Source organism: Falco peregrinus, chromosome 1 (assembly GCF_023634155.1).
Source record: "Falco peregrinus isolate bFalPer1 chromosome 1, bFalPer1.pri, whole genome shotgun sequence".
Classification (NCBI taxonomy): domain Eukaryota; kingdom Metazoa; phylum Chordata; class Aves; order Falconiformes; family Falconidae; genus Falco; species Falco peregrinus.
The window spans coordinates 104,554,944-104,578,728 of record NC_073721.1 but is presented as its reverse complement, the minus strand read 5'-3'; the positions used below and the strand labels follow the sequence as shown (position 1 = coordinate 104,578,728).

At 42.7% G+C, this 23,785-nt stretch overlaps 1 protein-coding gene across 1 annotated transcript in view; it reads right to left on the bottom strand.

Moving 5' to 3' along the window:
• The window catches only part of MDGA2 (MAM domain containing glycosylphosphatidylinositol anchor 2), a gene marked incomplete at its 5' end in the record, with an annotated part of 252,942 nt that overhangs the window by 151,894 nt on the left and 77,263 nt on the right, over positions 1-23,785 (bottom strand). The window contains one exon of the mRNA XM_027795564.2: positions 13,646-13,915. Coding sequence (XP_027651365.2) covers positions 13,646-13,915 — 270 coding nt within the window. The remainder of the gene's footprint in view (positions 1-13,645; positions 13,916-23,785) is intronic.

Below are 23,785 nucleotides of genomic sequence, written 5' to 3'. Positions count from 1 at the left end.
AAGTCAACTCTTATCACCAGCTCCTGCTTCAATCACCCCAGGTCCCTCATCTCCTTAGAGCCTGACAGATGGGAAAAGCAATCCTGCTTTCACACAACTGCAATTCAAAAGATTCACAGCCTTACAACAAAGATTTTAGATAGTCCCTAAAAGACTTGTAAAGTGTATTCATAAACCTAAACCCTTTTCCTAATTTGTCAAGACATCTTGAGAAGCGAACTCTTCTCACTGCATGCTGTTGCTCACACTTGCAGTCTTTGCTAGGCTCCCAGGTTTTGCAGCGGAAAATAAAAACTCAACCTCCTTCCCTTCAAGGAGCAATTCACTGACTTTACTTGCAGCTGTGGAGGCATCAGCCACAGCTTACCTGTGCCTGTCCAGGTTTAAGGCACCAACTTTGTAATATAGAATTTCAGCAACAAATAAATACAGCAGTCGGTCAAATACACAAGTTCAACATACAGAACGGATGTATTTAATACATGTGGTGTAAGCACCTGAATCTGGTTTGGTGGATTCCACAGCTAAGACATGATCTCTATTGAATCATAAGTATCTCATCACTGAGAAATAAGGAAAAAATAAAATTACTTGGCTCACTGTCATTAAAGGCACACAAAAGTGTATGTGGTACATCAAGTGATGTTTTACTGCAAGAATTCTGAATTATGTTCCCCTGCTATAATCTGTTTCCAACCTCAAACACCACAGAGAAAGGCATATTTCAGCTTATGTCATTGCTGTGATGCATCATTCCTGTGACTTGAGCTTTGCTGTACTACATTGATACCCGTAACTAATTGCAAAGCAGTCACAAACTTGGCCTAATATTCATATCTTTTCTGTGAAGTGAAAAAAGATCCGTGTTTAAGTTGTGGGATCGTGGACCACCAGCTGACCAGGAGTTTTTAACACTGTTTTCCTACGAGACAGGGAGTATCCTACCACATTCCCTTGCAACACAGGCAAATGACAAACCAAATATTAATTTAGACACTGTCTGTCAAAGCTACCCTCCAACATCTACACAATTGGGCTGGGTTTCAGATTTGTTTGTCTGAATGATTAAATGAATGAATGCACAAAACAATCTGCCCCAGTACCACACCTTGGAAACTGCAATGCAGTCCATATTGTCTGATCTATTTATTATTTTTTTTATGTGAAAGTCCAGCACAAATGGATCTCTGCCCTAAATAAAAAAAGTCATTCCCACAGAAGAAAGACTCATGGCGATCCTTCTCTGATGTTTCTTTCTTCATTAGCATGTCTACCTCTATCAAATCAATAGAAGTAAAAATAAAAGTTCCTATCATAAACACCAAAGAAATACAAAGTCTCTGCTTATTTTGGCCATGGGCAACAAAGCTGCACTGTCTTCAGTATTCTGCAGGATACAGCCTTAAACTACATTATCAAACGGCTAAGTTGAGTAGAGACAATTTAACAACTGTCCAAAATATCTTTCTCACTGGTGAAACCACAGTGTAGTCTGGTTTACTTCATTCTGTTACAACACAATATGTTTTGACATTTTTTTGTGTGTATAAGAAACACTGAAAACTCAAATTTGCTTTTTCCAACCAGCAAAACATTTGAAAGGAAAATAACAAAAAATAAGCATTCAGTGTTACAGTCTTCTAGCCTAATTCGAAAATGGAAGAGGAAAATCACACTCCACGTTACAAAGTTTGCAGATATCACAGCTCTCCATAATGGAAGTTTATCTGGATTGTAACATCTGGACATTCTGCACATCAATTTTGGACACAGACGAGCCTGCTCTGAAGTGTCCTGTAGATAATGACTTCTGTTCCTTTCTGATGAATGACTATCGTCCGTCATACTCAGCGCTGCTATGGATATGCAACCATGTACGGAAAATTTTGATAATAAACAGGAGGATGCATTTAAAAACTGGATGCTTTTTAAGGCCACACTACTCTGCTGTGAACATCACAGCCACGTTGCCACATGATGCAAATTAATGTCTCAGCTTAGCCTCAAGTCCAAACGTACCTAAGATCTAGCCTGGGCACAAGCTTCACGTTATACTTCAATGAAGCGACCTGTACCTAGGTCAGGGGTAGAAAACTTTTCTTTAATGAAACTGGACCTCATGATGTCTTGGTGGTTTTGAGTTTGGAGCATGGTGTGACTCTTGGACAATAAAGAATAGGAAGCTTTACTACCAGGATGCAGCTGTTGAAATGGTGAATTTGTTGGATAAAACCTCTGTGTCCAGCTGGTGCTTCAAGAAGTCAATTTTCCAAACAGTAAGGGAAATGAGGTTAATGGATTTGGGGGAATAATATAAACAGAGGGGGGAAAAGCATGTCCAAATTCAGCATTTCTTAAAGATGCATTTAGGAAAGGCTAAAATATATGATTAAAGGCTCATACATCTGCTGGTGACCAATTACAATAATGGATAGAGAACAGAAAAGCTGCAGTTCACAATTCCATCTGCAGTTCCACACTGCTGCTGCACACTGAGCACTTGTAATTAGACAGCACAGCAGCCGCAAGCTGAGCTGCCTAAGTAGCAGCCTTGGGTGCCCGAGGTCTTCCCTTTGGATATGCTGAGGTTTCTGCAAGTCCTTCTGTTTCTTCCATCCACTATTCACCTTTGGTATTTTTTTGTGCTATTTTAACACTCAGCTACTATAACCACAGTGTTTTGCGGTTGTTAGTTTTCTTAATCAAAGAGTGATTGCAAGGCAACAGATCCCTCTTGCTAACCAGCTTTCGCTTTTTGTCTCTGAACCATCTGGAAAACCATCCCGCACCACAGATCACAAGAAGCCGTTCTTTCCCTGGCATGTTTAAACTGGGTCTCAGTCAATAAGTCATGGTAGATGTGGCCTGGAAGGGTCTGCAAGAGATTCACCATACAGACCAAATCAGCACACATTTCAATGTCTTTTGGTAAGAAATGTCACCCTCCTTAGTCATTCTTGAAACCAAACAAAGAGATAACCCCCCCAAAAAAAACCAAAATTGTGGAAATGCGCCACCATGTGCTTTGTCTTCCATCCAGTTCATAGGAGCTCGAAACTGCTAGATTGACCACCCCGTGCCCAGCCATGGGCTTCACTTTCTTCTCTTACAGAAACACCAAACTGGGTGACAAGAAGGCGGATGGGACAGAACCCTCAACATCTTCTGCATAGCCCCAGCCCACGGCATTTTTTGCATTAGATACTCAAAGTCTTGCCAGCTTGCCAGCAGAGCAGTTGCATCCGTTTTGTACTCTGTTACTCAGACTCATTCTTGGCTGATGGGTGCCGATCAGGTCTGTGCCAAGGTCAGCATCATACTGTCGCTTTATTTCTTCTCTAGCAGGGAACGCTCTTACCTTATGGCTCATCTCTATAACCCCATAACTGCTTGGTCCACTGCTGAGATACGGGAACTTTCTTATTCTGAAAGGAGGTCTGCATGTTTTGCTCAGAATTTAGAAGTCAGTCTAACATCAAATAAACACACTCATAAGCTCTGCACAGAGCTAGTTTCACCTGCATTAGCAGCAGATAATGCTATTTGATGTTTTCATATAAGTGAACTCTCTCCAGCAGAAAATACATCTGCCAAGCGACCAGAACGGGTACACCTTGGTGGGGTCATAGGGTGAACATTAAAAAAATGGCATAACTACATAAACATTCACAGAGCTTTTAGGGAGAATGCACCAACACTGACATTTCTTAAATATGGTCTTTAGGAGTCTGCAAGATAATTGTGACAAAATTATGCTGCCTAAACATTCCCTACAGCCACCTTTCTATCCATAGTCAGACTTGAAGCCTTGCTAAAAAAAGGCACATATTCTCAGCATTTTACCAACAGTTCATTTTGCTTCTGTCAACATGGTTTTAGCTTAAAGTTTTTTTTAAAACCTTAACTTTCTGTAGCTATCAGAACAATTAAGTTGTCAAGCATCTTCTACTAGAGCATCTCCAAACTTTTTAATATCAAGTAATTATTTGGCACTTACAAGACCAGATGCATTCACATTTTCAATTTAAATGCAAATACTATGGAAAGATTTCAGGTTTTGTCTCTATTTTTATAAATGCTTCTAATTTTTAAAAGAAAAGAATTTATTATTCTGGAGATGCCATTTGGCAGGTGTGTTTTTTACGTGTGCTCTAGTTAATTAGCTCCTATTTCTTCCACTGCTTTTCTTTTGAAGGAAGGGGAGGTGTATACCTCTTCATAATGAAGAAGATTTCAGTTTGCAAGTTATTCAGTATATGATCCAATAAGGGGATGAAGCACTGATCAAAGTATGCAAAACACAGCGTGGTTTATCTTTTTAACTGCTTTTAGAAGTAAATATTTAAGAGAAATAAGCATCATTAGAAGAGCAAAGACATATAGATAGGTAGAAATATTCAGGTGGGAAGGGAGCTCAGGAGGTTTCTAGCCCAACCTGCTGCTCAAAGCAGGGCCAGATGTGAGCTCAGACCAGGGTGTTCAGGGCTTAGAAACCTCCAGAGATGGAGACTGCACAACCTTCTGCCTGTGGTCCCCTGCTTGTGAAAACCAGGAGTCACCCCAGTGGGCTCACACCAGTATAAAGCTGATCTGGGGACAGAAACTGTGATGTCCTACCAAGGACATCTCTGATTTTAAGCAGATGCAGATAATGACTGAAACACATCAAGGAGGGGGGTACACGAAGGTGAAATAGCAAAAAAAAAAAAAAAAAAGGCTGGTCAATAAGCAGTGGTGTAAATTGGCAGCTGGCATTTAGTACTTTTTGAAACCCTAAGCAGAAGAAAGGGGAAAAACCCCAAAATATTTCCTATGCTACAAAACCCCACACTGTTATAGCTTGCCACAACAAGATACTGCATGCAATCCTGGCCAGACCTGTGGGCTCGGGGCTGCCCCATCCCACAGACTGCCCATCTCACAGGCAAACAGGACCTTCACAAGTCTCATCACAAGCCAGACAAGATTTGGGATATAAATTAGACAATCCAGAGAGGTTGACACAATCCCCAGCGGGCTGTGCACTTGCCAAACAAATTATAAATCCTCTGAACATTACAGCTGGGTGTTTTCCAGGGCCAATGCCTTTATAAAGATTAATTATTGTGCCAAGGCTGTAAAAAAAAAAAAACGACTTGCTGAGTTTTCCTGGATGCCCCAAAGTAATGTATTACAAAACTTCCCTCTTCTCTTTGCCCACACACTGCCAGTGGAACTCAGCACATAGTACTTGCTTTTCTTCTAAAACCTAGAGGAAACCCCCAGTTTCCAAGGCTTCCACACTGGATTGTTCCCATCTCCTGCTTCTTGTGTGGCTCAAGAGCTTTATTAGACTGCAGGATTTCATTAGAGCCTGGCTTTATTCCAACATGGGATGCATTTCCTTTCCACAGTTTGTTTTTATTCTGCAGTTCAATGCCTCAAAAATTAATTGGGAACCCATAAAACTCCCCAAAATGACTTGTCAGACTGGGCAGAGACCTACCAATCTCATTCACAGTTGCCTGATGTAATACAAGTAAGTACCTAAAAAGACATTTCAAGGTCACCAAAACATCTTGGTAACATCAGAACAAAACATTGTGCACTGTATTTTTTTTTTTCTCTTCTCTTCCTCTCCCTTCAAGATGAGACAAAAATTCAAAAAAACCCTCATTTTTGTCTGCCAAAATGATGTTAAGACTACACAGATCTCATCACGTATTAATCAGCCAAGATCTAGTACAATATTAAACTATGACACCACACCCCTGACAAAATAATTCATCATGCGTTAGTAGTTAATAATTTTTAGCCAACCAACAGTAAGGTTCATTTTTTTCCTTGCCCCCAGAGAAGAAAGAACGTGGCTACCTGAAGCAGGCACAATGCAAAGGTCAGAAGGAGGGAGATGAAATGAAACCGCTTGCAATCTCTTCTGATACATCTTTATAGATATGTGGTGCCCAACAGGCACCACATGATGTTTTGCAGAGCAGAAAACATATTTAAAAATAAAATTTCTGCACAAAAAAAAATAATTCTGGGAAGTCCTAATGAAAGGGCAGAAGAATCAATAAACCATCTACATTTTTATATGGAACTGTTTTATGAACTTGTCTGTGATACACTCCAGCCTGGGAGAGAGAGCACATGACTGAGACTGCTATTGCAGATAATAAAAATAAATGGACTTATTAAACTCTGAAGCTCAACTTTTTTACACATTCATTCTCAGAGTTGTAAACTTTTAGGACAGCGTACTGGTAACTTATGACTGTAGCAACACGCTGGATGTGCTGTAAGATCAGGTTTTCTAGGCTGAAATCTCCACATTGAAATCCCATTCACAGGGTGCATCTCGATGGAAGAATCAGAATTGGCTGGCTTTTCCTTTTCTTTTTTTTTTTTTTTTTTCTTTTTACTAAACTGTACTCGTCTTTAAAAGCTGGAAGACGTCCCAGGGAGATGCCTGCAGCTCCCACAGGTGGGCCAGGAGGGCTGGCATGGGGTGGGAGATCAGGCCAGTGCCCAGCCTCCCATTTACAGAGACTTTTTCATCCTCATCCAGTGCATGGGTCTCTCCCAAAGCACATTTGCAAACATTTTTGAAAGGTCCATTTAAATCCCACACTGGAAGAAGTTAGTTTGTTCTGTCCAACAAGACACAGCAGACACTAAGCAAGGTGGTAAGTGCTGCTTCAACAAAGAGTTAAGTAAATTGCTTATGATTATGATAAAAAAAAAATACACATTGGTGTAATGCAAGAGAGAGGACAGGGAGAGCCCCTGGCAGGGTGAAGGTGCCCAGCTGCCACAGTGCTTGAGCAAAGGCAAAGCCCAGCCCTCCATCCCAGCACGGCATTCACAGCATCACAGCATGGTCAGGGATGGAAGGGACCTCTGGAGACCATCTAGTTCAACCTCCTGCTAAAGCAGATTCTCCCAGAGCAGGCTGCACAGAGCTTGTCTGATGCCACTCCACAGCAAAGCTGCTTTCAAGGGATGGCAAACCCACCACAGGCATGTTCTGATGGGAATGAGAGAGGATCTCCATGTCAGAGCAGTGACATATGGGAAGAGACTCCTGGGAAGAGCTGGGAGGGTGCTGGAAGCAAGCTATCGAAATCGCAGGTGGTGTTGGTCAGTTTACAATAAAAAGATTATACAGGAGGTGAGATGAGTAGAAGTAGATGCCTGAGATAAAGACAGCTGGACTTGATGACCCAGGAGGGCCCTTCCAGTTCTATTCCAGAATACCAACTCCAAAACCTTGGCACTTTTGTGAAATCCACCTTGCTTTCTACTCTGCCCCAAGGAAACCAAAACCATCAATGTCTACCGAAAGCCAGCGCAGGGGCTGCTAGATTTCCACCCGACAGAAGCACCCCGGGGAGCTCAGCCCTGCCAGCCTCCCGCAGGCGGCAGCACCCACGGCCGCGCAGCAGCACGCACGACCCCTGCGCAGTGCCTCCTTAGGAAGTCAGCAGCGGTCGCCACCCCTGTGTGGTGTAGCAGTGCCCGTTTTATGTGTATGGATATTTGCCAAGACCTTCGTCTTTCTCCAGCCATGAAATAAGCACTAGTATAATCAGTCTGCTGTGAGACCTTCCCAGAATACAGAGAGGGAAAAGAAGGAGGGGGTGGGGGTGGGGAAAAGGTCCTTGTGCTAGCTGCACAGAAAACCCAACATTTTAGACTTGGCACGCTGGAGCCAGCATCCCTGACCAGCGCTCCCACGATCACAGATGATGCCAGCTACGGATCATGCATGTCAGACGGACACATGGCTGGGCCGCTGGCCAGCATCCAGCAGCTGCACAGATGCCAGGGTGACCCGCCGGGTGATGACTGTCACGGATGCTGCCAAAACCCTATTTCCACCTATTTGGATGGAACTTGTGAGACTTGCCTCTGTTCTGGCACTCGGCATCAGCCCCTGGGAGCTCTGCTCACATTTCAATTAACAGCATTTGGGAATCTTTGCGGGGTGACAGCAGAGGTGCTGATGTGTAACCAGACAGACTTATTTTTATCCTCTACTTCATGCAACTGCTCTCAACCAACATGGGAAACTCCTAAGAAAAAAAAGCTCTGGGATAAACAGAGCTGTTGCAAGAAAGCAGAAGGGTAAGCAGGTTTGCGAGAATAGACATCAGTAATACCAGATTACAGGACTTTTAATCTTTTTTTTTAAATCTACTACAAAAGCAACAAAATTTTCATTCATTTCACAATCTGTGCCTTTTCTATTCCCCCCCCCCCCCCCGCCTTCTTTTTAGCAGACACTACTACACAGTTCACATACAGTTTTTAAAGTCGTAATGGAATAGGTACTTCCAGTAATCTTGGCCTTAAAATGCATTTCCCCAGAGTGCTTTTTATTCAGAAAAACTTTTGTGCTAATGTTGAGCACAGGTCATTATTTTATATTTAAACTGACAGGGAATACCACCCCTTTGAAAAATTAAAGCCCAACACTATGTTTCTGCTTCACAGAAGAGAAAAGTGACACAGTCAGAATCAAATGGCACTAAAAAAATTTTGGAGCTACAATGCAAGAGATGAAGTGATCTATTTAAAGAAGATGATGAGGAAAGTTGCTGATGAGGCAACATATCCAAGTTGGTGCACACTGACACCCTGCCAGTTCATTTCAGTGCTCTACACTTTAAGACCTGTGAAACATTTCTCTGGCTCTACCCGCTTCCCAATCTGATGCACAGGTCTCCCTCAAAGATGCTACCCAGCATTTTTGCTTTCTTACTGGATGGAGGAGCCACCTTATGTTCTTCATCATCAAAAGCTTTTAACTCTTCATTGACAGACCGGTACCTACAGAGAGGTTTTCTTTTCATTTTCTCCTTTGCAGTGCCTTTGGATTATTTGTTCTTCCATGCTCTCGTAATTCTGAGTACCCAGTCTGAGTCATGTTGAAAATGTATAATTTTCCAGAAGCTGTAGACATTTGATTATTTTGATTCCTGCCTCTTTTGACACTTCCAACTGTCACCCGAAATCTGTATGGTATTGTGATGATCATGCTTTTATGTAGTATCTTAAGGATTACAAGGCCAATACTACCATTGCTCTAATGCCTTTTGCTTCCCTCCCCAAATATGCATTGAAAAGAGAATTTTAAAGGAATAAAACAACCTCCAACAGCAACATCTAAAAGATCCTCAGGCTAGAGGTGTTTGCTGGGACATGGGATAAGCTGGATGAACAACTTCCCATGGTAGATCAGGGCAAAGAACTGAGCCTGGGGGCACGTCCCAGGGGAGGTCTCCAAATACCAAGCTCCTGGCAATAATGGGATGCCCTGTCTGCCCAGCTGTGCATGCCTGGGACACGCAGAAATATCCACAGCATCATGTGTGCTGGCTTAAGGGCCGTGAGTCAGCAAGGTTTTGCGTTTGATTTTAACGCAAATGTGTGTGTGTCTTTCCTCATTTGAATTAAACAAAATATCCATAGGAAGACTGATCATCATTTACCTCTACTTGAGACCAACAGGAGCATACAGAGACACATTCATAATGAAAGCAAATCAACAGAAATATTTTGGGTGGGAAAGAACTCTGAAAGAAGTGCAACAGCCTTTCCCCATGTTAGCCTTTATGACAAATGATTTCCATTGCATCAGAATAACACTTTTTCACTCTGCCATGGAAAAGTCAGAAAAACAGAACACCCTCCAAGCGAGCACAGCAAAAACCACACACATCAGGCATGGAGGTTTTTGAGAACTTTGTTTATCCAAGGGGTGTGTTAGATTTGCTACTTGAGACACCTCTTCTATTATTTTTTTTTTTCAAGAGAAGGATTAAAACCATCAAATTTCACTAGAATGACAGGAGCCAAGATTCCCATGGAGCTTCCTCTGCTTTCTAATGGTTTTGCCTAGAAATATGTTACAGGAAACTATTCTAATCATCAGTCTGAGAGCAGGATGTGAAGATGCCACTGATGAGAACACCCACCAATACTCAAATGCTAGCAGACTTACAATCATTTAAAGAACTCATTAATCTAAAGAAAATACTTAGAAAGAAACTTTTGTAATTAGGATTGGTGAGCAGCCAGCTTTGCTAAAATGAGGGAGCATTTCTTCTTTCTCTGGTTTGACCCATGACACTTTGATGGATGACAATGCCTTTGATGGAATGAAATATGTTGCAATAACTTTGGGTACAGTTAAGCTGATAACTGCGTTCTTTAAAACAGCTGCATTTCACAGGCTTCCTCACTAAGATTCCAGCAGGTAAACAGCACACAGTCACTGATTTGCCTCTGCTGAGCTCCTGTTCAAAGCAAATGGAGGAAATGAAAGCTGTTGCACTATGTCTGTACCTCTTAGGGAACGGCACTGTGGTACTCAATTTCTCTTTATCATCTCAGTAAAACCTTCATTAACATTATCTGACGGCTGAAAGGGAAAGGCATAACACAACAGCTCAGCAGAATGGAGAAAAAGGGAGCAGAGCTTGCGGCTTCTGACTTGCTTAAGAAAGGAGCACCCTAAAACAAGGACATTGTTTTATCTGAAATTATTAATTTAACTGCTTAAGTAGGCAGCGTATGAGAGTCTCTTCCCTCAGCCGCTGTGTGCAATGCCAGTTGTTTTGCAAGGGATCTGTGTTCATCCAAACTGAGGAGCAAGCACCCAGCATGATTTTGTTGGAAGGATTTACAATTCCTTTTAAGTTATAAGGTCAAAAGGGAAGAAAAAAAATTTAAAACCACAATAATCCCAAGAGAGTTATGACTAAATGGGTTCCTCGCCACAATGGCAGCTTTAGTCTGTTCTTTATTCTAAGAACAAACATCTCCTTCTGTGCCAAAGCTCACTGGAAGGGGAGGAAATCAAGTAACAGTGGGAAAACAGAGAACATTAAATGTTTATGCATATTAGGAGGCTTCCAGATAAATTCTGGGAGCTAACAAATGAAAAGCAATGCGCTGAGATCATTAGTGGCACCTGCTATCCCAGCACTCCTTCAGCAGCACACAGCAACTGCAGAAACTTAGTTATTTACAACCTGCAGAAGCAGAGAACACACATTACGAGTTATTTACACCCTGGAGAAACAGAGAACACATTACACAGCACTTCCACGTGGGCACATTTTGCACCATCTATCAGGTGATATATATTCTGCCAAGCCATCATATCTGGTCATTTTGCCATTTCACTATATTTATCCCCACTTTTTAAGGGTCTCTAAAAAGATTGATGGAGGAGCACAGAGCTGACCTAAATACACCTCGGTGCAACGTCACCACCTCAGTGCCTGAATCCACTCTTGAAACACCGCATCACCTGTTGCCTCTATTGCTTACTGATCACATAATTTCTGACTTTAAAAAAGGATAAATTAGTTTTGTTACTCTTATTTACTTTTATTTGTTTCTTTTTGAAGGATTCTCTCTGGGTTTAGATTTTTTTTTAATCTTATTCAATGTGTGATGGTCATATGATATTCACAATGGGTTGGAAGTCAGGTGTGGTAGGTAGTCACAGACTTGGGTAGTCACCCACAAAAATAGCCAGAAAAATAATCAAGAGCTGCTGAAGGTAAGGTAGCATCCATGGAATGAAGCATATAAAATAAAGGCAAGTTCAGATAAACACACAGTGAAATTTAGTGAATTTTAAAGGGAAAAAAATTCATCTGAGCCCTGATGATGATCTGAGACAATGCTGCATTTCTTTCTGGGCAAGATTAGGGGATTATTGTCTAATCCTGAGATTGGTAGTCCACCTGACAGGAGACGCGAATTCCATTTACTAAATGCTTCTCCTGCAAGGCTTAGATGCTATTTCAAATAAATACTCTCTTCTCCTCAGCTTCTCTGTGGAAAATCCTGATACACAACAACAACAACAAAAAAATTAAATAGAGAGAAGCAATAATCTACAGACAAAATGCTAAGAAATATATACACTGAGTAAAATCAAAACTCTGATACAAATTTTTTTCATACTTCACTCCTGAACTCAACATCACTTTTAGAAAAGATAAATCAACCAAGTCTGGAACAAAGTTGTTGTGGTTTTTTTTCCTAAAAGACAGTTCTGCCCCTTTAACAGAAATAATAAGGGGGAAATAATAGCAGGTAGCAGTATGTTGGAGCTAGAAGGGAGCTGTGCTTCATTTACTTAATGGGTTGTTCCTCGTTGTGGTCCCTTCTCAGAATTAGCAGTGCCGCACAGCAGAGAGGAAAAAAGAAAAGCATCACCTCAAATGCTTTAATGATATTTTGTTCAACATCTTGTAGCTCCTAGGCATCTCATAGGCATGGTCTTCTATAAATAAAAATGTGAGGGCACATTATTATTATGCTATGACTCATGAAATTTGTGTCTGCGGGGAGCTAGGGGCTTTGGCTTTTCCTCTGGGCTCTCCGGTGCTGTCTGCTGGGTCAATTAAAATATTGAGATTTCTTTTCACACAAAGCCTCTCCTCTCCCTTGGCTTATTCCAAGTGTGTGTTTCACTCGCGTCTCCCCTTCACAACCTCATCATCATTGTAAATCACAGCAAATTAATGTTGATGCTATGTTCCTGAAACAAGACTGCTTTTGCCTCTTGACAACAAAACCCCTAAGCTAAATGTCAAAAATTCAAATGGAAATACAATACTTCAAATAAATCTGTGGACATCTCCTGATAAAACTCCTGCAGACCTAGGCTGATGCAATGCTCTCTGCCTGACCCCCAGAACAGAAATAGCTTCCAATCCCTCGTCCTGCTGAAGAGCATGATATGTTGGGCAATAAGAAGGGAACAGGGGTTATGGCTCTCATAAAATATTCACACCACTGGCACTTTACACAGCAGTTTCTCCTGAGTATGATTAATCACATGCTATTATTTAAAGTTCCTATAGTGTGGGAGTTTATGTTTCACTACCATTCAGAGATTAGATTATAGAAAATTAGTTTCAGATGAACTGTTTGGTTCAGGTAGATTAATCCACTTTGATGATGCCTATCAGCCAATCGAACTCCTTCTTCAAACCAACTGCCCAGCTCCCTGGGGTTATCCAGAAGGCGATAAACAACCAGGGAGAGCTTCTCTCCACCTGGCAGTAATTGTTCTGCAAGCACTCTTCTCTTACTTTTATCCAAGACAGACATTTATCCTGCTATTTAGTGTAATTAAAGCATAGGTACTAATCTAAAGCTCCTACCCAGGGAGCAGTCGTCTGATGGCAGCAGATTCACAGCATGCATAACAACCTTAATTTCAATAACACGTTCAAGCTGATGAGGAGGAAGAAAAGGGCGAAGTAGGTAATGACATCTCCAGGAGCTCAGGATGCATTCACTGCCAAGACAGTGCGTGCAGGGGATCAGCACAGGTAATGCCCACAAGACACAGTGTCCTTCGGCGATCGTTTGTCTCCAGCCTGGATGGGAGAGCTGCTGCATCTTCACAACTCGAAGCAGCACCACGCCACCCTTGTTCCAGCTCAGGGGTTTGAGCCCAGTGTGAGAGCCACTGGCTATTTGAGGCCAGCACTAATTCATCTCACACATCAGTAGAAATGACCAGAAACACATCTGGAATACCTACAGGACACCACTATTGCTATCCTGTCAGATCCGGATTCAATTAATCTTCCAAGATAAAGGTCAGTAGTTTGCCAGCTCGACTTACCTCTTACAATGATGTTGGTGGACTTTTTAGCAGGATTTCCAACATTGTTGTTGGCGATGCAACTGTACGTGCCGGCATCTTCTGACGTGATGGCAGGTATCGTTAAAGTGCCACCATTCAGGACTGTCTTCTCGGGAAGGATGCCGGCAGACCTCACCCACGTCAGGCTGGGGGCCGGCTCCCCTCCTGTCGTCACACAGACTAAGGTGATCGCTTCTCCAGGGTTCACCACTATCGGGTCATCCACAAGAAGCTTAATTGAAGGAGATGCTGCAAAACACAAGCAGAAGAGAAAGGTGTAGCAGGGTGATGTCTGTGGTGTGGCTCTGTCCTGACAAGGACGCTCAAGCCAAGGGAGATCAGCAAAGGCATGTCAGCTACAGCGCTCTTCACACAACTCTGTGCCCTCTGAGGAGGGTGCCCCCTGTCCTGATGCCCCACCCCCACCCCGAAACCACATCCTGCTCAGCCATCATCTTCCTTGCTGTCAAACCACAGACAAGGATGGATGTATGAATGCCGCTGTGGCTGTGCTTGGGAAGTAAGGGGTAATGTATGGGGCTGGTGCCAGCACACCAGATTTTAAACCCTGGAAGAAAGGAATTAGTAACAATCTTCTTATTTGGGACGGAAAGCATGTTGTTCACTTCAAATTAGATCCAACCCACTGAAACCCAGCCCTCTTAAGCCACCCCCCTCCCTTGTGACCTGGCTGCTAACTGAGGTGAATTTGTAGAGTTTGAGTTGGGTCTGTTGAATCAGGAAGAGCCATCTCCCCTGCAACAACATCTCCTGGCACACAGAGAAACTGAAGAATCCAGCACAGCTGCTTTTCTTTCCCTTATAAGCTGTGCAACCTGCAGCTCAGCACCAGAGACAGTGTGGCCACAGCTCCATCTCCTCACAGACATGCCCGAGAGGTACAGACCTGGGTCCCTACTAATTTCCATCCAGTATCCCATGACCAGCTGCTGAGGCTTTGTTTGGGCAGGACCACCAAACCAGCTGAGCTACATCGCAGCACAGGCTAACAGAAAGATGATGCTACTCTCAGAAAGGAGAAACAAGTGATTAAATTTCACTCTCTCTTCTTGCCTCTTCCATTAAATATTTGCATATAATGCAAGAAGAGAAACAGAAATGCTCGGTGTGAAGGGACAGAGCAGGGCAATTCATTTTAGATGCTGGAATTTAAAATCACAATCTGAGCTGTGACATCCCCTGTCATTTGCGTTGAGGAATCCACCCTTGCTGGATTCAGGCTTTGCTTGAAGGCATACTCTAAACTGCAGAAGACATACGCCAATACGTAAATACATACTGCTGGTACAGAAAAACCAGCAATACTAAACACAGACATAAAGTTGAAGGATTGAAATTCTGGGCAAAGAATGCCAGAAATCGTGACAATGAAAAATGAAAGGGAATAAAAATGTTACATCCAAAAATCTTATCACTATCTTCATTATTACAGAGATATATTCTTGTGTGTTCTGCTTTATCTATGAATCTTATTTCAATATTAAAGGAATACACACTAATCACTGAACGCAAATACAAAAGTCAACTATAAAATAAGAGTTTTCTTTATTTGTAGTTCACCCAAGAGGAATTAGCTTTCTCTGCATTCAGAAGCCAAAGCACAGAAATGGGAAACAGATCATTTATACCTGTCCTAATACACAGAGAACAGACAACCCGTTCCCTGCCAGGGAAACGCTTCTAAGAGGGCAGGAGAGCAGAGGTTTACAAGCAAGGCCCCTTCTTCCAGCTCCTCTCACCTTGTGAACCCTGCAGAAACTTCCCAGCATGAATTCCTGGGTTCACGTGACCAACTTAAAGGTGAAGAAACTGGGTGCGTGGCTAAAAATACAGAAAACAAGTCAGCACTGCACACTAACTCTGTCAGTGCCTCCTTGCTCACATCCTCTGACCTCTTATTCTTCCATCAGTTGATGCATCCATCAGCTGATGAATCCCTGGTTTGGGATTAGAGGTATGAAACTGGGCAGTATGTCATGCTTCATGCTTCAGTAGATTTTGCTGGGGTGAAGGTGGCAGAAGCAGGGATCCAGGTACCTGCTGTGCAGCTAGAACTGAGCTCCAGACCCGTAGGGTCATCGCCAGCCACGGGGTAGCACTCAGCTGGCCCCTCTTTCTCCTTCCGTCCCTCCCTCCCTCCCGAGTTTAATGATTTTTCCTAAACCATTCTGCCAAGGAGCTGCTCTCTGCTCTCACTAAACATCAAGTCATGATGCAGGGAACAAGAGAAAAACAAATAATGCTTCAAAACTTAGAACAAAAGATGAAAGCTCCAACAGTGTCAACCCAGCCTGGTGGTGCTGTTTAGCATAATGGCCTCGTAATCCTCCGGATGAAAGGGGGCCCTTTGCCACCCTTCAGGTAGAGAGACAAAGGTAGCAGCTGATGTGATAAAAATACTGCGATACATCCCTTTCATCACAGCATTCGAAACAATAAGTACACGAAAATTACGGTTTGCATACAGCAATAGCTCTTTACTTACAGCACACATTTCACTTAACTACAGCCTACCCCCTAGACAAACAGAAACAAAAATTCAGCAGTACTCTCAGCTGCTACTGTTAGAAGCCTGATTTACACCAAAGAACATTAAGAAATTCAGAAGGGTTGTTAATAGTTTTCAGCAAATGAAAGTCAGTGTAGTATATAAAGGGTCAAATAACTACTATGAATAGAAAATTAATCCACAGCAACAACAAGCCATGGTTTTGGTATTTCTTAGCTTGAAATCCTTTACATAATCCACAACATATCACAACACACTAATAACACAGAACCTCTTATTTTCAGCTTTATGGTGCAAATGAGGATAGAATTGGGTCTACTGCACTGTTTGGCTGATTTATTGTCATACACATTATTATGTGTATTTATTTTACATGTGTAATATGTAAAATATGTATATTATCGGCATATACAACATGCACATTGCCAGATTCTGGCCTTGGAATGGAAAGAATTGAATTTTCCTGGTGGTCACTTGGACTTCGTTCTTCTACCGCTGAAGCATGCTCAGCCCCACCACCAGCCCCACACTGACAGCGCAACCTCCACTCGCTATGCAATCAACATTGACCCGTCCTCCTTCCAGCCAGGGATGGAGAAAGGTGGTGGTCAACACCCACCTGCTCATGTGCCAAACACAAGCTGGAGACCCGTGGTTTCTCATCACAGCTCGGACTGGCTGTTTCAGTAAGGAACGGGGAGACAGAAAGAGAGAAGCAGGGAGAGTTAGACAGGGAATGAAGGAGGCAAATGGCAAAAAATCCGAAATGGTCGACAACCCCAGCAATGTTCTCAGACATGGTGGTGTGGCAGAAGCTTTAGCTTTAATTTAGAGAGTGCTTGTATTCACTTCTCTACATCAACCTGGACCTAAATGTGGAAACAAATGGAGCTAAATCACAAGTTTAGTCATCTGCTGGAAGACCTGTATTAATTGACTTGGGTTAATTAAAAGCATGTAGGTCTTCTGCTGGTCTGCTTTACTGGATAGCTCCCCTGTTTGATTCCATCCAGAAATGCTTCCCCTTCCCAAACTGGAGGCACACCTCTAACTGGTCCCCACAGCATGCTGCAGCAATGCAGCTGCAAACAGCTGCCTCTCCACACAGACTGGGAATGCAAAGCTGTAGCACAGAAAGGAGCAATGAAGGCACAATGACAAAACCCCATCTAACAGTAGGGACAGTAAGCCCTGGACTGGGATGGTCGGTGCTGCTGGAGAATTTCTCTAGATTTTCTGTGAAAACAGCTGTTAAGACAAAAGGTTTAGGACTAGCTCCTCTTTGAGCCAGGGAAATGGAGCTCACTGTCGCATGAGATCTCCCCCTGTTCTAGTTTCGATGACAGCAAGAGGTACTGCCAAAAGGCGATTCCTCTTATCTACCTTGAACTATCTTCCAGCAAGAATCTTCCCCTGTGGTATCCATCCCTCTGCAGACTCCAGGCAGAGCCCAAAGATTAGTTTAATCTAGACAGGTGAGATTTGGATGGCAGAAGATGGGTGACTGGGTGACATCAATCCTACCTTTAGGATGAGGATTTACAAATTCATCAGGAGCCTATAGATGGGAAGAGGCAGAAAGTGCCGTTTTTAACAACACACATGCCAACCTTACATTGATCTCAGTGTTTCTCAAACCCACTTACATCCTTGCACTTTCAGAAAACTGAAGCTTTGACCTAATGCTCACTTTAAAATGGATTTCTTCTATTTATTTATAAACTTTTGGGGCAAAACACATACAGAATAAATCTGAACTGTGTAATTCATCACCACACTTTTTTTTTTTTTTGGTCTAGCATGATTAAAAAATGGAGTAGGCATTTATAAAGATGACAAGATGATCCAGAGCAATTATAATAGTGGATGATTATATCAAAATATTGTTGAAGGATTATTAAAACTCATGCTTCAGGGTATAAAATGTATCCTTTTCTGGAATGGGAGGGCAGACTATCACATATCTGTCTACTGCACACTTTTTATGCACTTTTTTGAAATGTCTCCTGCTGGTTCTTGTTCAAGACAGACAGGATCTGATTCAAAAGGACACACATGTGTTTATACATCCTTTGCATTTGCAAAGCAGCCAAGCATGACTGAACCCCAGCTATGAGACCACAATGCGGTCCCAGCATCTCAAGCTGTGATATTTTTTAGACAGCAGGAAATCACAGAACTGAGTCAGAAAGAAGAGATAAAGACTTGTCCAAAAGATCTAACTCTTATTAAAATGACACTATTGTAAAAGCTGCTACACGCAATTGTGTGTTCCTGGTGCAAGTTTGGAATACACTGGGTTTGCCTTTTCTATGTATATTGCTTTGGGGAGTCAGGTTTCAGCCTCCAAGGTACAAATGGTTTCACCCAACGGCTCCCCTCACCAACTGTGGGAGCAGGCATCAAAGTGTGAGCCGAGCTCCCGTCCACTTCTACAGCCCAGCTTGCTCTCCTGAAACAAGGCTGGAGCCAGTGCTGACATTCTGCTTGTTCATTTTTCAAAAAGCACAGAAAGGTAACCTAAGCTCTCTGAGGCTCGTGAAGACCCTCACATCCTTACAAACAAGCCTCCACATGGTCCCAACCGAGGTCATTCAAAAAGACACATATCGTAGTGACAGTAAGCCAAGCCAAGTTTTGCCTCCAATCTTGATTTTATGATTTAAGTTTTACAAAATCTGGTTTCACCAAGAAAGGTACTTTGCTGGTCACCGCTTTCACACAGGAATCTTCTTGTATGAAAGTCACTTCAAAAGCAAGGTGCTCCAAGGCCCCCAGAACTTAGCAGGTAGCTGAGCAATTGAAAGAAAAGATGCACAACTACACCAGCCCAGAATTTTCCTCTGCTAAGCAGCTGCTTCCTGGCATGAGAACAAGCTCCTCAGTTTCTGCTTAAATCTTGAAGAGAATCCCACAAAATTCAACAGAAGGGGTTAATTCAGAGATACATTTTATTATTTTCTGCTGCTGTATTCTTCTGCATTTGGTCTAATCTCGCATTATGTCATTTGTGTATTTTTGCTGCCTTCCTTCTTATTCATCTCCTCTCCTTAACAGGCTGAATTTTTTAAGGAAAACAGTCTGCAGGTTTTCAGTGTTTAGCCCCAGAGCTCCACCTATTCATACCATGAAACCCTGGGTCACGGTGGTTTGGGTCACGGAGACACGCTGACACACAGACGTGGATACAGGACCGATATCCTCAATTTCACATAGAGTGGAAGACATTTTATGGTTTTAAGTAAAGTTCAGTACCAGTTTGGAAAATTAAGCATCAGAGCCAACACAGCTGCACAATACCAGAACTGATGGAGATGCAGGAGCTGCTCATGTATGAAATCTGATAAATTTATACAGAACTCCTAATGCAACAAAAATATCCCTGTCAAAAGGAGTCAGTACTAAATGGAGTGTATCACCACCCCCAAAGCCACTTCCAAAGCTTCACCCTGGCTGAGGTCTCTCTGAGATGACCACCAGCCATTAGGATCAACTAGACAAATGCTGGGCCACGCAGGTTTGGCAAGCAAAGCATCTCCCAGCCAGAACCTTCACCCGGGCACTGGCAGAGACTCAGCCAGGCAACCTGCCCAGTGGAAACTTTCTCTCAACTCTCTGATAGGAATAATAAAATTCATTATCAAATAATAGCAAGCTTTGGTAAATATTTCCATGGGTGAGTGCATGGAACAAGCTTTCCAAACATCGTATTTAGATATCGTAATGAGAATGGCTCAGTGTTCAAAAGAGCTCTGCTTCTTTACTGCCTTTTAGAAGTAGGGGTTCCTGAGCGCCAGCCCCACATTTCAAAGTCATGGTTGGTTTGCCAGGGGACAAAGACAGCCGCAGTGCCACTGCGAGCTCTTCCCCGCAAAGAACAAGGCACTACTCATGACGAGGGAAACTGTTCAGGTCCCCATTCATATTGCAGCTGCATCCTTTTTAAAGGGACTCCAATTCAGAAGTTTTCGTGTGCAAGTACTGCTTCTGCATCCAATGTATTTCCTAGGCCCATAGAGCCTGGCTGTGAACCCAATAGTGCGTACGACAAAGTGCTATTGGAAGCACACCGGGTCACCACACACAGCCCTGCGAGGCAAGCCACTGCAGAGAATTTAAATCAGAACTGCATCCATATTTATTTTTTTTTACCTAGTACTAACATGTGCACCCAAGTTAGACACTGATGCCATACAGATGGAGGTTAACTATAAAATGCGGCTACAACATATACCAATCCTCACGGAGTAATAAAATAGCATGCAAAGCCACGCTGGTTTTGATTAACAACTGGGGCAAAAGTTTCTCAGAGCCAGCACAAAGCCAGCAGTCATTAAGTTATCATTAACACTCTAAGATACATGCTTAACAATGCCACTTCACCAAGCACCTTCGACATAACAACCCGGCTCCACAATAAAATGCTTCTAGATGAAACAGAGGTGCCACAGCATCATTGGCAGGGAGGCTGGAAACATCTTCTAATCAATGATCCGATACAGATGTTCACTGAAGTTGAAAGGAGCAGAGTCTGTACTGCTGCCTGGGATGCGTATTTGAGACAGATACCGTTGTGGAAGGAAAAAGGTATCTGTCATTGCTGTAGCATACAGAAAAAATCTGATGCCAACGTGTGTTATAATTACAGTGAGACAAATATATGTATTTAGACTGGGTATATGGTATTGAGAACATGTCACAATTGGCTTTAGGGATTACTGGAAATGCAAAAGAAAACTAATACTTTAATAGCAATATCAAAGTAGAGGCAGAAAGTCATGTCCTTGACAACTCACTCATCTATGATGAATAAAAATGAAAGGACATTATTTCCTCCTGTTTTGTGAATTATTTTATATGCAGAACTGAAGTGACAGAACATAATTGAATTATACTTTCATATATACGTCTCGCTGTGTGTATGCATCTGTTTCATTTACAACCGTGATTTCTTGCAGGAATACAATGCATGTACTCCAAGCTATACACATTATGAATAGTCCCTTTCAAGTCAGAGCAAAACCAGAGAACATTTGAGGTCCCTGCTAGGCTGGAAGTATCACTTCTGTACTTATTTACTCAGTAAAGTTCAAGAAAGAATAGATTATAATTCCCAGCTGAGGTCCAGATTTTGAATTAGAGGTTAAAAATAAAAAATTGATCACACAGCCACAGCATGCTGCAATATGGTTGATCCTTTCTTTTCATCAATAGTCCTTAAAAAAACCAAACCACCACCACCACCACCCACCACCCCCAAAAAAAGCCTCCAAACCCAAAACCCACAACAACAAAAAAGCGCACCAAAAAAAAACCCCCAAAACTGAATATACCAATGGAAATTATTTTTATACACCCATCCTCTCTGCTTTACCCCCCCTGCTGCTACTGAGAAAGCTTAATCTTCTGACTGTTATCTGACAGTCCTACTTGTTGATCTGACAAAAGAAACTCTTCTAGGCAGAAATGCCAGCACATACTGAACCAGTCAGGATAAAAAAATCAGGTGGGCCAAATTATCAAGCAAACCATGCACCTACATGTGCCAGCAGTTCATCTGTTCTCTCAGGACATGCAAACTTAGCTGCGGACTCTGCTGGAAAGGGGCAATGCTTCCCAGGGCAGTTCACTTTTTGTCTTGGCAATGAGTTGGCAAAAAAGCCAAGGGAGAAAAATTATGCAGAGACAGTTAAACATGAGCTCTTTGCAGGCTTAGGAGCAGAATTCATCACAGAATCGCAGGATGGTTGAGGTTGAAGGCACTTCCAGAGGGCATCTGTCCAACCAGCTGCTCAAGCAGGGTCCCCTACTGCACGTTGCCCAGGGCTGTGTCCAGATGTTTTTTGACTGTCTCTGAGGATGGAGACTCCACCTCTCTGGACAGCCTTTGCCAGTGCTCAATCATTGTAAAATCACTGTAAAAACATGTCTTTGTAAAGTCACTGTCAAGCAGTGACGGGTCACGTGGAGCTCTTAACTTCAGTGGTGTCTTGTTCAGGTGCCACATGCAATCCATGTGGAGAAGAGCACCAAAATACTCCAGCTGTAATGACTTCCAGTTCTAAAAAATGTTGTGTTTACATACAGAAACCAGATAAGTTTGCCATATAGCTTAACCATTTTTTTAATAATTTTTAATGTATTCTTTTTCCCATATAATTTTCATCGTCTTTAAAATTCCAGTGCTTCCAGGGGCACAGGAAAAAGCAAAGTTCTCAAATCCCCATTCTTTCAAGCACGTGTCCCTTTTTGACTTCATACATGGCATTTCTGAAGTAATATATGCTCAGCTTTATGCTGACACACAGGGTGAATTCTCACCTTTGCAAAAGCACCCAGACCTGTTCTAACACAAAGGGGTGGCTCCCCCCACCCAGGGCAGCTGCCCTCCACCATTGCCAGAGCCACCCATTAGTGCTGTAACCTCAGACTGGGGGGGGGGTGTCCCCCATGTAGCAGCAGGAACTGCTCATTCTGATTATGCTACCTGGTCAGAGATTAAAAAATCCTCATATTTTCCAGTTTCCCCTGAGCCTGCCACCAAAATAGAGAGGCTTAAAAGTTGAGTAATGTGCAGGAACATTTTGTCTGGGCATACAATCAAAACTGGACAATTATGAGGCTGCAGGGGAAGCAGAGAGGGGAGTTAGAGGAAAGAAATAAAGCAAAGTATAAGATTGTATTTAACAAGTTCCATTTTCACCTGGACTCGGTCTTTATATGTTCACGTATACGTGAACGAGCTGGCTTGGAGCACCAGCCCAGGTACCCTTAGCTCACTCCCGGTGCTCTCTCTCCATTCTCAACAGCCTTTTTTTTTTTATTCTTCTTCCTCCAACTTTTTCTGAAATCCTCTTTTTTTTAACCAATGGGGATGCAGCTTTGATGACTCATCTCTTTATTCCCGATTTGCCTGGCTGCTTTTCATCCAGCAGCAGCAGCACTTTGATGACTCGCACTTTGCTCGTGTTGCCGTTCACGCACAGATGTGGCATTGATAGCTCCAACAGGGAGGAAGGGAGGCGGATACGTTTGCTATTCAGAGCACTTCCTCGGTGGTTACGCTCTGGAGATGACTACAATAGCTCACAGCTCCCACACTGTATGAACTATTCATTCTGTGGACATTTTATCAAGAGGGTATGAAGGGAAAGCAGGATCCTCCCTTTAGCAGCAGAGCAGTGTTAAATCAGCTTAACCCAATCATGGAACTGTCCCCTTCATCACTATGTTTAGATGCACGGTTGTACATGTAGGTTTAAAAACATCTCAGCTAATTTCAACCACCCGAAAGTCAGGCATGCAATCCGAGGTCATGTATCTCAATGAGATATAAGCACCCCTAAAGCACAATTCCTGCTCTCCAAAAATAGACGGGATTAATTTCTCTTCAGAGCCATCTCTCTCCCTCTCTCCACCGAGTGCAATGCTCCCTGAACAAGCGGTGTACTACAGACACCTAAGCTTTCAGACCGCTAGTTAGGTGAGGCAAATCCTGTCTTGCAACAGCAACAATCGCCCACACCATTAGTGGATTAGGAATGACTGGCTAACGAGGAGCTGTGCAGAAAGGACCCTCAGGGATGGTG